This window comes from Nerophis ophidion, linkage group LG04 (genome assembly GCF_033978795.1).
Source record: "Nerophis ophidion isolate RoL-2023_Sa linkage group LG04, RoL_Noph_v1.0, whole genome shotgun sequence".
NCBI lineage: Eukaryota > Metazoa > Chordata > Actinopteri > Syngnathiformes > Syngnathidae > Nerophis > Nerophis ophidion.
Window position 1 is genome coordinate 54898728 of NC_084614.1, and position 13662 is coordinate 54912389.

The 13662-nt window shown below is 40.4% G+C and overlaps 1 protein-coding gene across 1 annotated transcript; it reads left to right on the top strand.

The window, feature by feature from the left end:
* Positions 1–237: 237 nt before the first annotated feature.
* On the top strand, positions 238–11952 carry LOC133551570 (V-type proton ATPase catalytic subunit A). The gene is made up of 15 exons (XM_061898398.1): positions 238–397; positions 847–944; positions 2341–2469; positions 2627–2841; positions 5896–6033; positions 6102–6253; positions 6333–6495; positions 6581–6689; positions 8240–8362; positions 8447–8561; positions 8635–8698; positions 8771–8974; positions 9044–9138; positions 9208–9379; positions 11415–11952. The coding sequence occupies exons 2-15, from the start codon at positions 863–865 to the stop codon at positions 11505–11507; spliced, it is 1854 nt and encodes a 617-aa protein (XP_061754382.1). The 5' UTR covers positions 238–397; positions 847–862; the 3' UTR covers positions 11508–11952.
* The last annotated feature ends 1710 nt before the right edge of the window (positions 11953–13662 follow it).

Consider the following 13662-nt stretch of genomic DNA (forward strand, 5'->3'; position numbering starts at 1 on the left):
GATGAATACCTTTAACTTATTTTACAGCAATATTCTGTTTTATATGAATTTATTCATCTCCAATGCAATGTATTCTTATATTCGTTTATTAAAAACTCCCAATAAACACAAGCGCCAAGTCATTTCGGTGGTTGGATGACACTATCAATAATGTCCAACAGGTGTCAGTAGCGTAATAAACCGTCAACCTCCTGACTCAGAAACTGGGGCGCTTTAGCCGCCATCTTGGCTCCAAACAAGTGACTCACAGGCGGCGCTGGGGCGTCCGTCTGAGCCGGAATGACGATGTTTGCTCGCTTCCCGTGACTGTCCCGTGCCTGTCAGGTGATTAGCGCAGCTCAGCTTCTCTCTTCAAAGACGCGACTAACGAATCTGGATAACTGTACATCTCTGCGAGGTAGGACATATGTTGCAGCACTATTGTTTCATTTGAACCGATTTATATTTCTTATCCGTACTACTGGAGCGCCAGCTGTTCCGAACGTAATGTCGATTTATTAGGTTTGTTGCATTGATGACGTTAGCTTGTCGTTGCTAGCATAGCTAGTCAGCTGACTTGTACGCGTATGAACAGTAACTCATCAGCTTTGCAGCTATAAATGGTCGAATCGAGAAAGCGAATGTGACACAAACAAAACGGTAATAATATACAGTATGTTATCAAAGGCTTAGCGGCCTCATTTTTGTAACCTCGTGACTCTGCGCTGTCAGGCTCGGTCATTCACATACTGCAGCATCGGCCCCATCATCATGTCCACTGGCTTGTTGTTGTCATTTGAGATGATGTTGATCAGCTTGGTTAAATTGCCCGTCGGCGCCTCATGCATGTCTCACTGGTTCTCTCAGAAGAACAGCTGTCAAGATGGACACCTCGAAACTCCCAAAGATCCGGGATGCGGAGCGAGAAAGCCAGTTTGGATATGTCCATGGAGTTTCTGGACCAGGTATGGTTTACTGATCTTGTGGGAAAATAATATGCATTCGGGTGTCTAAAGCTTTATCTTTTAATTCATGCATTACATACACATGGTTTAGATCAGGGGTCTCAAACTCAATTTACCTTGGGGCCACTGGACGCAGAGCCTGGGTGAGGCCGGGCCAAGAAAATATTATTTTAAATAAATGTTGCATACTCCTCAGCATGTCTAGTTGTATAATGACGTTTCAAATTGTATCCCTTGTGCACCGCAACTTTGTCTGTACAAATAAGACACGTCGGGGTGCCCCTGTGCTCAACAAAGAAATATTGCCATCCATCCATCCATTTTCTACCGCTTATTCCCTTTTGGGATCGCGGGGGGCGCTGGCGCCTATCTCAGCTACAATCGGGTGGAAGGTGGGGTACACCCTGGACAAGTCGCCACCTCATCGCAGGCCCAACACAGATAGACAGACAACATTCACACTCACATTCACACATTAGGGACCATTTAGGGTTGCCAATCAACCTATTCCCAGGTGCATGTCTTTGGAAGTGGGAGGAAGCTGGAGTACCCGGAGGGAGCCCATGCATTCACGGGGAGAACATGCAAACTCCACACAGAAAGATCCCGAGCCTGGGATTGAACCCAGGACTGCAGGACCTTCGTATTGTGAGGCAGACGCACTAACCCCTCTTTCACCGTGAAGCCAAGAGAAATATTGCATCTCCCACTTTTTCTGGAATTGTCTTTGCTCATCACTAACCTTTCTCTTCACTGCAGGCTTTGAAGAAGACATGTTTGGGATTGTGGAATATATTTGTATTTAGCCGACGCACGGAGAATAATGTTATTTCCGCAATGTGTGTCGTTCTGCGAGCACAAAAGTGACGGTTCCCGTCGTGTTATCCGGCATCATATACAAATATATGTAATGTTCATCGTGTGAGGCAATGCAAATTAAACAAAAAAAACAAATAACGGTTTGAATTGGTCAGGTTATCAGGGACTGTTATTACTGACAGGTGTCGCGGTGTGACTGCAGCCAGGCACGTAAGACAACCCTCATATCCATGGCAACGTCTCTGCCGCTTTTCTACTAACGCAGGGGTAGGCAACCCAGAACGTTGAAAGAGCCATTTTGGACCCAAATAACACAACGCTGTCAAGCGCCATTCATATAAAACTGGAGGGCTGCACTAACATTAAAGTTTCATATTAAGGTGGGGGCCGCAAAATAACGTCTCGCTGGCCGCAATTGGCCCGTGGACCGCATGTCTGAGACCACTAGTTTAGATGCTAATGCAAAAAATGGAGCCGGTAAAACTGCAGTTCACTGCACATAGCAGATCCTTATTTCCAGTAGCAATGTATTGATCAACAGCGAATTTTGAGGCCTAATATTATCTCCTATCCACAGTGGTGACTGCTACAGCGATGGCTGGGGCCGCCATGTATGAGCTGGTCCGCGTAGGCCATAGTGAGCTGGTGGGAGAGATCATCCGTTTGGAAGGAGACATGGCCACTATCCAGGTCTATGAGGAGACTTGTATCCTGCCTCACAATCAGGAAATCCGGGTTTGAATATCTTTTGGATTATCTCGCTATGTGTGGAAGTGTTAAGGGTTGGCAGTCACCCCATTTAGGACAAGAGGCATAGAAAATAGATGATTTTGAGTTGGTTTCCCTGACTTTTAGCGCAACAGCTGGCGTGTCTGTGGGTGATCCTGTTCTTCGCACAGGTAAACCCCTCTCTGTAGAGTTGGGACCAGGAGTAATGGGCTCCATCTTTGATGGCATCCAGCGTCCACTGAAAGACATCAATGACATCACGCAAAGCATCTACATCCCGAGAGGAGTTAACATCGGAGCCCTAAACAGAGACATCAAATGGGAGTTTAATCCTAACCAGAGTCTGCGGGTAAGAAAAGTGTGGCTATATTAGTGTTAATTACATTGACTAATATTTTTGTCTTACATATCGTCAACAACCTATTTTCCTCTGACTAACATAAAATGAAAACTAATCAAAACAGATGCACGTTAACTATGACAAAAACAAGATTAACTTACATTTTAGTCAACAAATAAACACAAGATGAAAATATTGGCAAACGAAATCCAACCATACTTTATTTTGTCTTGTAGATGGGTGGGACGGTTCGTAATATAAAATTACAGCTCTTTAACAACATACATAAGACAAAGGGGGCCGGAGTTAGTTTTGAGGGAGAGCCAATCAAAGGCCTTTCCTTGTGATATAAGAATTTTGATGTCTCGCCACCAAAACGAAAATGTATGGATTTAACATTTTTCCATATCGAAATGTGGGAGAAAGTGAAGAGGACACTTGTCGTGATGACGATATAATGCCATCAGCAGGAGAGTCAACGTTACCTATACACAACTGTAAGTAAAAGCTAATTCTACTGTATTACCAAATTATTTTTAAAAAATGGTCAAGGAACTTTCTCTGCCTCAAGGAACCATTTAAAGTTAATGGTAAATCTAAAGGCATGGCAACTTTTAATGTAGTCCAACGTGCCTGCGTCCCATGTGCATCAAAAATAGGAAGTGGACGCAGTTTTTCCTATTTGAAACTGACATTTAATGGGAAATGAAAGGTTCCTGCCCGCTGCGAGTCCGATATGAAGAATCGGTTGAAAATGGTAAGGTGGATGGAGGAAATTTGCCCCACCACATATGTGTAGTTGCTGCTTCAGGTTCTCCTGCTCATAAACAAATTATTATGAACACATGCATCGTAACTCCATTTCACAACACACATTCTTTACATACCTGCTTTGCCATAGAAGTAACGTAAACAAATAGAAAAGTACTTGAAATATATATATATATATATATATATATATATATATATATACTTTTTTTTTTTTTTCATATATGCACGCATGCATTGATGTGTGGAGTAAAGAATGACTGAGTACATACATCATTTCTGATCTTATGATCATAGTACTTTTATGTTGGACGGCGTGGCGCAGTGGAAGAGTGGCCGTGCGCAACCCGAGGGCCCCTGGTTCAAATCCCACCTAGTACCAACCTCGTCACGTCCGTTGTGTCCTGAGCAAGACACTTCACCCTTGCTCCTGATGGGTGCTGGTTGGCGCCTTGCATGGCAGCTCCCTCCATCAGTGTGTGAATGTGTGTGTGAATGGGTAAACGTGGAAGTAGTGTCAAAGCGCTTTGAGTACCTTGAAGGTAGAAAAGCGCTATACAAGTACAACCCATTTATTTATGTTAAATGCTTTTCCAGTAATCTAAATAAATGTGCTTTCAAATAAAGAGGCTTTATCTTTTATACTTTATGTTTGAGTTGACTAAATGTCCTTTACATTTAGCTGACTAAAATGTTGTGTAATTTCGTTGACTACAACTAGACAACTAAATTCCAGCACTATCTATAAAAGCCACTAGGTGCCAGTATTGCTTTGTAAAACCATACAGTACAATTTCCATTCATTGTCTGTCTTTAAAGGGGAACTGCGTTTTTTATTTTTTTATTTTGCCTATCTTTTACAATCCTTATGAAAGATATGACGACGGATGTATTTATTTTTCATTTCATTTAAATGCGATCTCATGTCCGCTTACAATACAGCCTATGGGAGCCGCTTTTTTCTGCCTAAAAAGCCCTTAAAAACATTCAAACATCTCTATTAAGGTTGTGTATACATAATGTAAGTATATATGTAATGTAGTACCGGACACATTTACAATAACATTTAGTATTTACCTAATTTGCTCATTTTAATCAATAGAGGCGCATTAATTTAAAGAAATGCATCACAATCTTAGCTTTTTTTTCACTGATTACTACTCACTGCAGACTTCATGAAAGACAACAGACCTAATAAAACTTCACTTACTGTACAATGTCTACTGTCATTAAGTTGCCGACTGCTAAGATGTTCATTTATTCACATTTAATGAAGAATGTCTCATACTCTTCGCAAAGAAAAGTGGGGCGGAACTAAACGTCTTTCCATGTTCTCGCCGTCTAAATTGTCTGTCAAAGTGTCCTAACTTCTCTGAATACATCCTTGTCCTTCTATTTTTATACAATAGTTTGAAGTGCAAAGAACCAAAGGAGCAGCTGAACAGCCGATCTTGTCAACATTGACACACAAGCGCTCGTGATCACGGTGCTGCATTAAATAGTTTGTCTGCATTAGCGCTTACTATAAAAATATCAGTAATACTTGGTTAATATTAAAGTCACAAAATGTAAATTGAGTATTGTTGCCGCTTTTTGGATGATTGTTTTTATTATTTACGTTTATTATGAGTTAGAATGCTTGAAAAAAAAAAAAATTTGTAGTCATCTCATTTTCTTAAAGATTGTGAACGATAGGCAACATTCCAAAAAAGGGCAGTTCCCCCTTAAAGACGAAGCACTTTGATTGTATTTAAGTATTGTTATACAGTGCTTTACATTAATTTCCTCTGATTTGAATGTTAAAATGTTGTTAAATCAATCTCCTGTACAGTGAAGGCTTAATGATGGCAGGAATGTGACAATGAAATAATTTACAGTTGTACGCCAAAATATTCAGCCCTCATTATAATTTCTATTCATATTCTATTGTATTTGCAAAGTCCATAAACTTGCAGTAGTTTACGCCAAACCAATAAAACAATTTAAATTGTTCAACACTAATATTTCAAACAGTATTATTTTTTAAATTGGCACTCTTTTTAAACGTAATTTGTAATAGGAAAGTTGACCAATTTTGAGTGCAACTATAGTATTATGTATTATGTATTATGTAATTATTAGGATTTTTTTTTACCAATTATTAACACCATGATTTTTTTTTTGTTAATAAAAAGCTGACATTTTACTGGCAGATTCTTTGATATCCATTTTTACATTTTACTGGCAGATTCTTTTATATCCACTTTATCTGCCCTCCAGCTGCTTAAATACAAATGTTTTTTTTCCCCTTTTAAGGTTGGCAGTCACGTTACTGGTGGCGACATCTACGGCATGGTGTTTGAAAACTCCCTCATTAAACACAAACTGATGCTTCCACCTCGCAGCAGAGGCACCGTCACCTACGTAGCTCCTTCCGGAAACTATGACGTCTCTGTAAGTGTACATTAAAATGCATAAGAATGAATAGGAAGCAACTGAGTGTCTGCCATTGTTGCATTCAGGATGTGGTTCTGGAGCTGGACTTTGAAGGAATGAAGGAGAAGTTCACTATGGTGCAGGTGTGGCCGGTGCGGCAAATCCGCCCAGTGACGGAGAAGCTGCCTGCCAATCATCCCCTCCTCACCGGTCAGAGAGTCCTGGACGCTCTTTTCCCGTGAGGATGATTTTATAAAGAAATTCTTGTCTTTGTGCTGTGTGCTTTGGAAAAAAAACAGCTGTCTTTGCTTTTGCAGCTGCGTGCAAGGTGGCACCACAGCCATCCCCGGCGCCTTTGGATGTGGAAAGACCGTTATCTCCCAGTCATTGTCCAAGTATTCCAACAGTGATGTCATCGTCTACGTTGGATGTGGAGAGCGTGGGAATGAAATGTCGGAGGTGCTGCGAGATTTCCCAGAGGTTAGTCCAACAACAACACTTGGACAAATTAAGGCCGTGATTAAAACTGTTAATTGTAAACGACCGCACTACTTCTTCCCTACAGCTAACGATGGAAGTTGATGGTAAAGTGGAGAGCATCATGAAGAGAACGGCACTTGTTGCTAACACATCCAACATGCCTGTGGCTGCCAGAGAGGCTTCTATCTATACAGGTACTAAGCATTAAAAAGTGCAAAGTTCAGTCACACGCCAAATATTTCTAACAAATCTAATAATACTAATAAAAGCCTCACCCTTGATGGAGGCGTTTTATCTGGCAGGTGAAGTTAAAAGGGAAAGTAGTAAAAAATATACCTCCTAATAAAGAGTCCTGGTACACAAATTACATGACATCTGTAAAGTAGAAGTTCACAGTTCGTATAAAAGAAAACGTGGTAAAAAGTTTACCCCAAGTAGAGAGCCCTGGTACCCAGCATAGAAAGATTAAGATTAAGTTTACAATGGACATGCTTGATATCCCGCATACATGGCATCTGAAAAGTTGAATTTACAGTCTAGTTAAAAGAAGACAGTAGTGAAAACCTTACCCCTAATAAAGAACCCTGGTACTCAGCAGACATGACATCTGTAAAGCTGAAGTTTACAGTGGATAAGCTTCATACTCAGAATACATGACATCTGTACGCCTGAAATTTACAGTGTAGTTTATTGAGAACGCAGTAAAAACAATACTTCTAATAAAGAGCCCTGGTATTCAGCAGAATGGGTATTTGTAAAGCTGCAGTTTACCTTAGAATTAGTAAAAAAAAAAAAAAAGACCTAATAAAAAGCCCTGGTACCCAGCAGACATGGTATTTGTAAAGCTGAAGTTTACAGTGGAATCAAGAGAAAGTAGTAAAAACTTTACCTCTAATCAAGAGCCCTGGTACCCAGCAGACATGGCATCTGTAAAGCTGACGTTTACAGTGGAATTAAGAGAAGGTTTTAAAAACATTACCTCTAATAAAAAGCCTTGGTACCCAGCGTACAAAGCATTTGTTAGGTTGAAGTTGACAGTAGATAGGCTTGATACTCAGCATACATGGCATCTGTAAAGCTGAAGTTTACAGTGTACTTAAGAGAAAGTAGTAAAAGACTTACATCTAATAATTAGCCCGGGTACCAAGCATACCAATCATTTGTTAAGATGAAGTCTAAATAGGATAGGCTTGATAGTCATCATAAAGTACATGGCATCTGTAAAGTTACATTTACAGTGTAGTTCAATGAAAAAGTAGTGAAAACCTTACCTCTGACAGAGAGTCTTGGTACTCAACAGAATTGGTATTTGTAAAGCTGAAGTTTACAGTGAAGTTAAAAGAGAAAGTAGTAAAAACTTTTCCTCTAATAAAGAGCCCTGGTACCCAGCACACATGGCTTCTGTAAAGTGGAGGTTTACAGTGAAGTTAAATGAGAAAGTAGTAAAAACCTTACCTCTAATAAATAGCCATGGTATTCAGCAGACATGGCATTTGTAAAGCTGATATGTACATTGGAGTTTAAGGAGAAAGTAATAAAGGCCGTACTGCTATAGAAGGCTGATAAGTAGCATGAACGGTATATGTAAAGCTGAAGTTTACAGATGACTGAAACAGCAAAGTAATGTATGTATGTCTTTACCCCAAACAGTTGCTTGGTACTCACACACAAGGCATGTGTAAAGCTGGAATCTATCACTGTCTGGTATTCTAGTAAGATCTTGATGAAATGTTGCCATCTGCAGGGATCACACTGTCTGAGTACTTCAGAGACATGGGTTACAACGTCAGCATGATGGCCGACTCTACGTCGCGATGGGCTGAAGCTCTGAGAGAAATCTCTGGAAGATTGGCTGAAATGCCTGCTGGTGAGTTCATGCCACGTGCAACCTGTTTATACGGCAAAGAAGATACGAATTTGTGAACCCCGTCGTTAATTTTGTTGTGTGCAGACAGCGGCTACCCGGCCTACCTCGGCGCCAGGCTTGCCTCCTTCTATGAACGAGCTGGACGCGTGAAATGCTTGGGTAACCCTGAGAGAGAAGGTAGCGTCAGCATCGTTGGAGCGTAAGTTTTTAAATTTACAAGTTTATTAAAATTATGTGGGGCATTAGTTATATTTATATGCTAACTTGACTAGTGTGTCGCCCCCTGGTGGAGACTTCTCAGACCCTGTCACCTCCGCCACTCTGGGCATCGTTCAGGTAAGTAATCATTACTTAACGTTCCACTTTTGCTTTATGCTGGTGTGTGAGCCTATTTCATTTTCCTCTAAGGTGTTCTGGGGCTTAGACAAGAAGTTGGCTCAGAGAAAACATTTCCCGTCTGTAAACTGGCTGATAAGCTACAGCAAGTACACCCGAGCCCTGGACGAATACTACGACAAACACTTCCCTGAGTTTGTGCCCCTTCGTACAAAAGCCAAAGAGATCCTCCAGGAAGAGGAGGACCTGGCTGAGATCGTGCAGCTCGTAGGGAAGGTGAGGAACTGAGGGGTAAAGGTAAGACACTAGGAGAACATCGTCGTCATGGTTACATTTGTTTGTCAGGCTTCTCTGGCGGAGACTGACAAGATCACACTGGAAGTGGCGAAGCTCATCAAAGATGACTTCCTGCAGCAGAATGGTTACACACCTTACGACAGGTGACTACAAAACCTAAACAGCTTGATGAAAAGCGTCTTCATCTGACGCTGTCCCGCCTCCACCAACAGGTTTTGTCCCTTCTACAAAACTGTGGGCATCCTCTCCAACATGATCGCATTTTACGACATGGCCCGACACGCCGTAGAGTCGACTGCACAAAGTGATAACAAGATCACCTGGGCCATGATCAGGGAGCACATGGGGGAGATCTTGTATAAGGTCAGCTCCATGAAATTTAAGGTATGTATTGTTGCTTCTCTTCCCTGATTGCCTCAGAAACATAACATATTCCTAATGGATTACATTTTATTTTCTGTGTGTGTTTTTTTTTTTTATAAAAGAGTCTAAAGGCCACACTTACACTGAAATACATCTTTAAAAAAATAGCCCAAATAAGTTTTGAAAAACTATTTTTGTAAACAATACGCTTATATTATTCTCAGGAATCAAGTTGTGATTGTACAACAACAAAAAATAATTTTATATGTTGGAATTTTTAGAGGGACAATCAAACATGTGTTTCTAATATTGGAAATGTAATCCAAAAAAATTTCAATGTGACTTTTATGAGAAAGCAATCATGATTTTAGAAGAAATTAAGTTTAACGAATGAATATGAAAAATGTACCTTCGCGACATTGTTGTCAAAAATCTAGTTGTAATTGTTGAAGGAAAAAGTATTAATTTAATAACTCAACAAAAATAATCTTGGATATTAAAGAGGGAATATCAAAAATATGCTTATAATTGTGATATTACAACTTCACTCCAAAAAATTCTGAATTTTTGCGAGAACACAGTCATGATGTTATTTCAAAAACTGATACGTTTTAAATACGAAAACGCACTTTGGAATATGTCTGCGACTACGGTTAGAACATACGGGGGGTGATGAAAATGATTGAATCTTAGATGCATCAGGACTAGGGCTGGGCGATATATCGCGGGTTTGTCTCTGTGCGATATAGATAATTACTATATCATGATATTCGAGTATACGTTTTCACACAGTTGCTTTTAGCTACAGGCATTACACTGCATGCGTTTCCCACTCTTTCTTGTCTCACCTTCTCACAGAAACAAACAAGCGCACCATCTTACATACGTCAAGTGTGCAAAGTCACACGCCCTCCCCGAGCAGAGAGGTAGCTACATGGGTAACATTAGTTGTGATGCTAACAGTGCGTGGTGAGTGGTAATACGAGAGAGAGAGTGCGAATCTAGTAACAAATGGAGGAATAATTCCCAAGAAAAACAGCACAGGGTGCATCGTCTGGCGGCGGTTTGGCTTCAAGCGGGAGTATGTTGAATGTGTATTCTGCACCATGACTCGGAAAGGTTGTTTGCATTGGGTCATATAAGTAATTGTTGTACTTGTAATGTTAAGAAAGTACACATTGTGGTCATTGACCTGAGTTTTTCACACGGTCCTCAAAAGTGTGACAATTTTCCACCTGTCAAACCCTTGGGTACTTAAAAAGTAATAAGAACACACCGTGCCATCATATCGCAGGCCAAATTGAAGATGGCGCGGGCGCATTTTGCCCGCGGGCTAAAGTTTGGACACCTCTGATATGAATCAATACAATCAAAGTGTGTGTGCATTTTGTAAAAATGGGAATTATTTGTGTTCATGTTGCAAATGTGTTCATTTGAGTGACGGACCGGAAGCCATATTGAGTCTTGCAAGTGTAATGCTGGATCGTCCTGTTTGTAGTCAAAAGACAAAACTAATTGAAACACATTTCAGCAAAAGCAACTTTGATTGTTTATATTATATACATTTTTTGCGTGGATTAATATTGGCCTATGGATTAATGAATCGCAAGGAGGACCGTGGATAAAACGTGGTCGTGAATAAAGTGCGTTCACTTCAAACTGACACAGAATGCGTAACTTTGAGGAACTTTTGAGGGGGAAATGTTGTTGTGGCACAAACTTTTGTGTGATGTTGCTTCCTTATTTGTCATTATTTAAAACTGAAAGTGAATGTGTAGCGGCGGCATCTGAATTGAATGTGACTGCATGTCCTAAATACGTCGATCAGCTGGAACCAAAAATACCGATAGCGGTATCGTTAGTCCAGAATCTTCATGGTCCTCATGGACCTACCTAATTAGGAACCGATACCACAAAATACCAGTACTCGGTAAACATCCCTAGTGTTAGCAAACATTTTAAAATGGCTTAGGAAACATTTTTCGTATGGGTTACCAAAGATTTTATAATGTGTTGGCAAACATTGTATCATGAGATGGTGTTTTGTGTCTGTCAGGACCCTGTCAAGGATGGTGAAGCTAAGATAAAAGCAGAGTACTCCCAGCTGCTGGAGGACATGCAGAATGCTTTCCGGACCCTGGAGGAATGAGTTCTTCCTCACCTCTCAAGCCCCGCCCCCAAGCGTGATAGTGTAGTAAAGTGCAGATTAAATGGTCCTATTTCTGAATGTCATGTGAATTGCTTTTGTGTTTACTCTCCCCTGTTGACATTCCATATCACGTGCACACATTTGACATTGTTGGTTTACTGTCAACTGTAATATGGACCACTCAGCTCTTATTTATTCCTCTATCATGTTGCAATAAAACAAGTCAGGTGCTGCAAAGACGGAAAGTCTCATGGGAACGTGCACATGACTAAAGGGACAAGAGGAATGAGGGGCATCTTTCATTCCCTCTTACCTCCATGGTGTGATATATTATGTGTTGCTATTGTGTGTAAAATGTGAACGAATGAGTTGTGTTGTGACAAAACAAAAGTGTTTATGTGAAGTTGTTGTCTCATGAAATAAAAAAGTGAAGTATGCAATGGTATGTTGCTGTTTTATCTTTACTTCACTGATTGCATGGACATGAGATGTTATTTTAGCAGCTTTGTGAAGTGATGCCAACAGTTGTCATCTTCAACTTTTATACTGCTAAATACGGAATGTCCAAGAGCTGCAAAGCAAGCATGTGCTGCACATGGTCAGATCATGATGCGCTTACTTGCTGGTAGCAGTAATTCTTTCCAACTAGATTAGTGTACACTATAGTATCTCCAGTTCCGGCCTCCATCAAGACTAATGGAAGCAGAGAAACCACATGAGCAAGAGCAGCAGCTTTGGCCTGCATTGATTGAGTCCATCCAGACTCGCACTCAGCGACATTAAAAAGGTTTCAGTGGCCTCACTTATACCTTGTAATGCACATGGCAGCGTCTTTACATGATGGCAGTATTTGTGCGTCTCCTAATAGCGTTTGCTCTGCTACTGAAAGTGAAAGAAACATTAGGGCGTGTCCTGTTTGCTGTGTCAACTAAACCCTGAATCCAAATCAGGCTGCCACCCAAAACTGATCTTGAGTCAGTTTTATAGAACCACCACTAAAAAGTTACTTATCGATTACTTAATGCATTTTTTTCCCCATCACTAGTTTATGAGCATATACAATTAAAAAATCCACCATTATTGTTTAATGATGTTTAAAACAGTGGTTAGAAAGACATTAATTAAGCTAACGTTACATCCCTGCTTTACAGTACTGCATTCTTTTTTTATTGTTTCACTATTTTAATCCAGGATGAAATATGCAAGTTTCATGGCTGTCTTGACTTTCTAATAATTTCTACAACTCTTATTCTGGCAAGCTTCTTGTTGCATTTTTGACCAATCCTGTTGACAAAATCGCTGCAGTGCAGTTCAGCTAATTTTGTTGGTTTTCTGACATGGACTTGTTTCTTCAGCATTGTCCACACATTTAAGTCAGGACTTTCGGAAGGCCTTAATTCTAAGCTTTATTTAGCCGTTCCTTTACCACTTTTGATGTGTGTTTGGGGTCATTGTCCTGTTGGAACACCCAACTGCGCCCAAGACCCAACCTCCGGGCTGATGATTTTACATTGTCCAGAAGAATTTGGAGGTAATCCTCCCTTTTCATTGTCCCATTTACTTTCTGTTAAAAACAGAATACAATGATTAGCAAATCCTTATCAACTTATATTCAATTGAATAGACTGCAAAGACAAGATATTTAATGTTCGAACTGAGAAACTAATTTTTTTTTTTGCAAATAATCATTAACTCTCAGTAAACGTTTGGGAACTGAGAAGACCAATTTTTGAAGCTTTTCAGGTGGAGTTCTTTCCAATTCTTGCTTGATGTACAGCTTAAGTTGTTTAACAGTCTGGGGTCTCCTTTGTCGTAATTTACGCTTCATAATGCGCCACACATTTTCCTTGGGAGACAGGTCTGGACTACAGGCAGGCCAGTCTAGTACCCGCACTCTTTAACTATGAAGCCATGCTGTTGTAACACGGGGTTTGGCATTGTCTTGCTAAAAAAAGCAGGGGCGTCCATGATAACGTTGCTTGGATGACAACATATGTTGCTCCAAAACCTGTATGTATCTTTCAGCATTAATGGTACCTCCACAGATGTGTAAGTAGCCCATGCCTTGGGCATAATACACCCCCATACCATCACAGATGCTGGCTTTTGAACTTTGCGCCTATAACAATCCTGATGGTTCTTTTCCTCTTTGTTC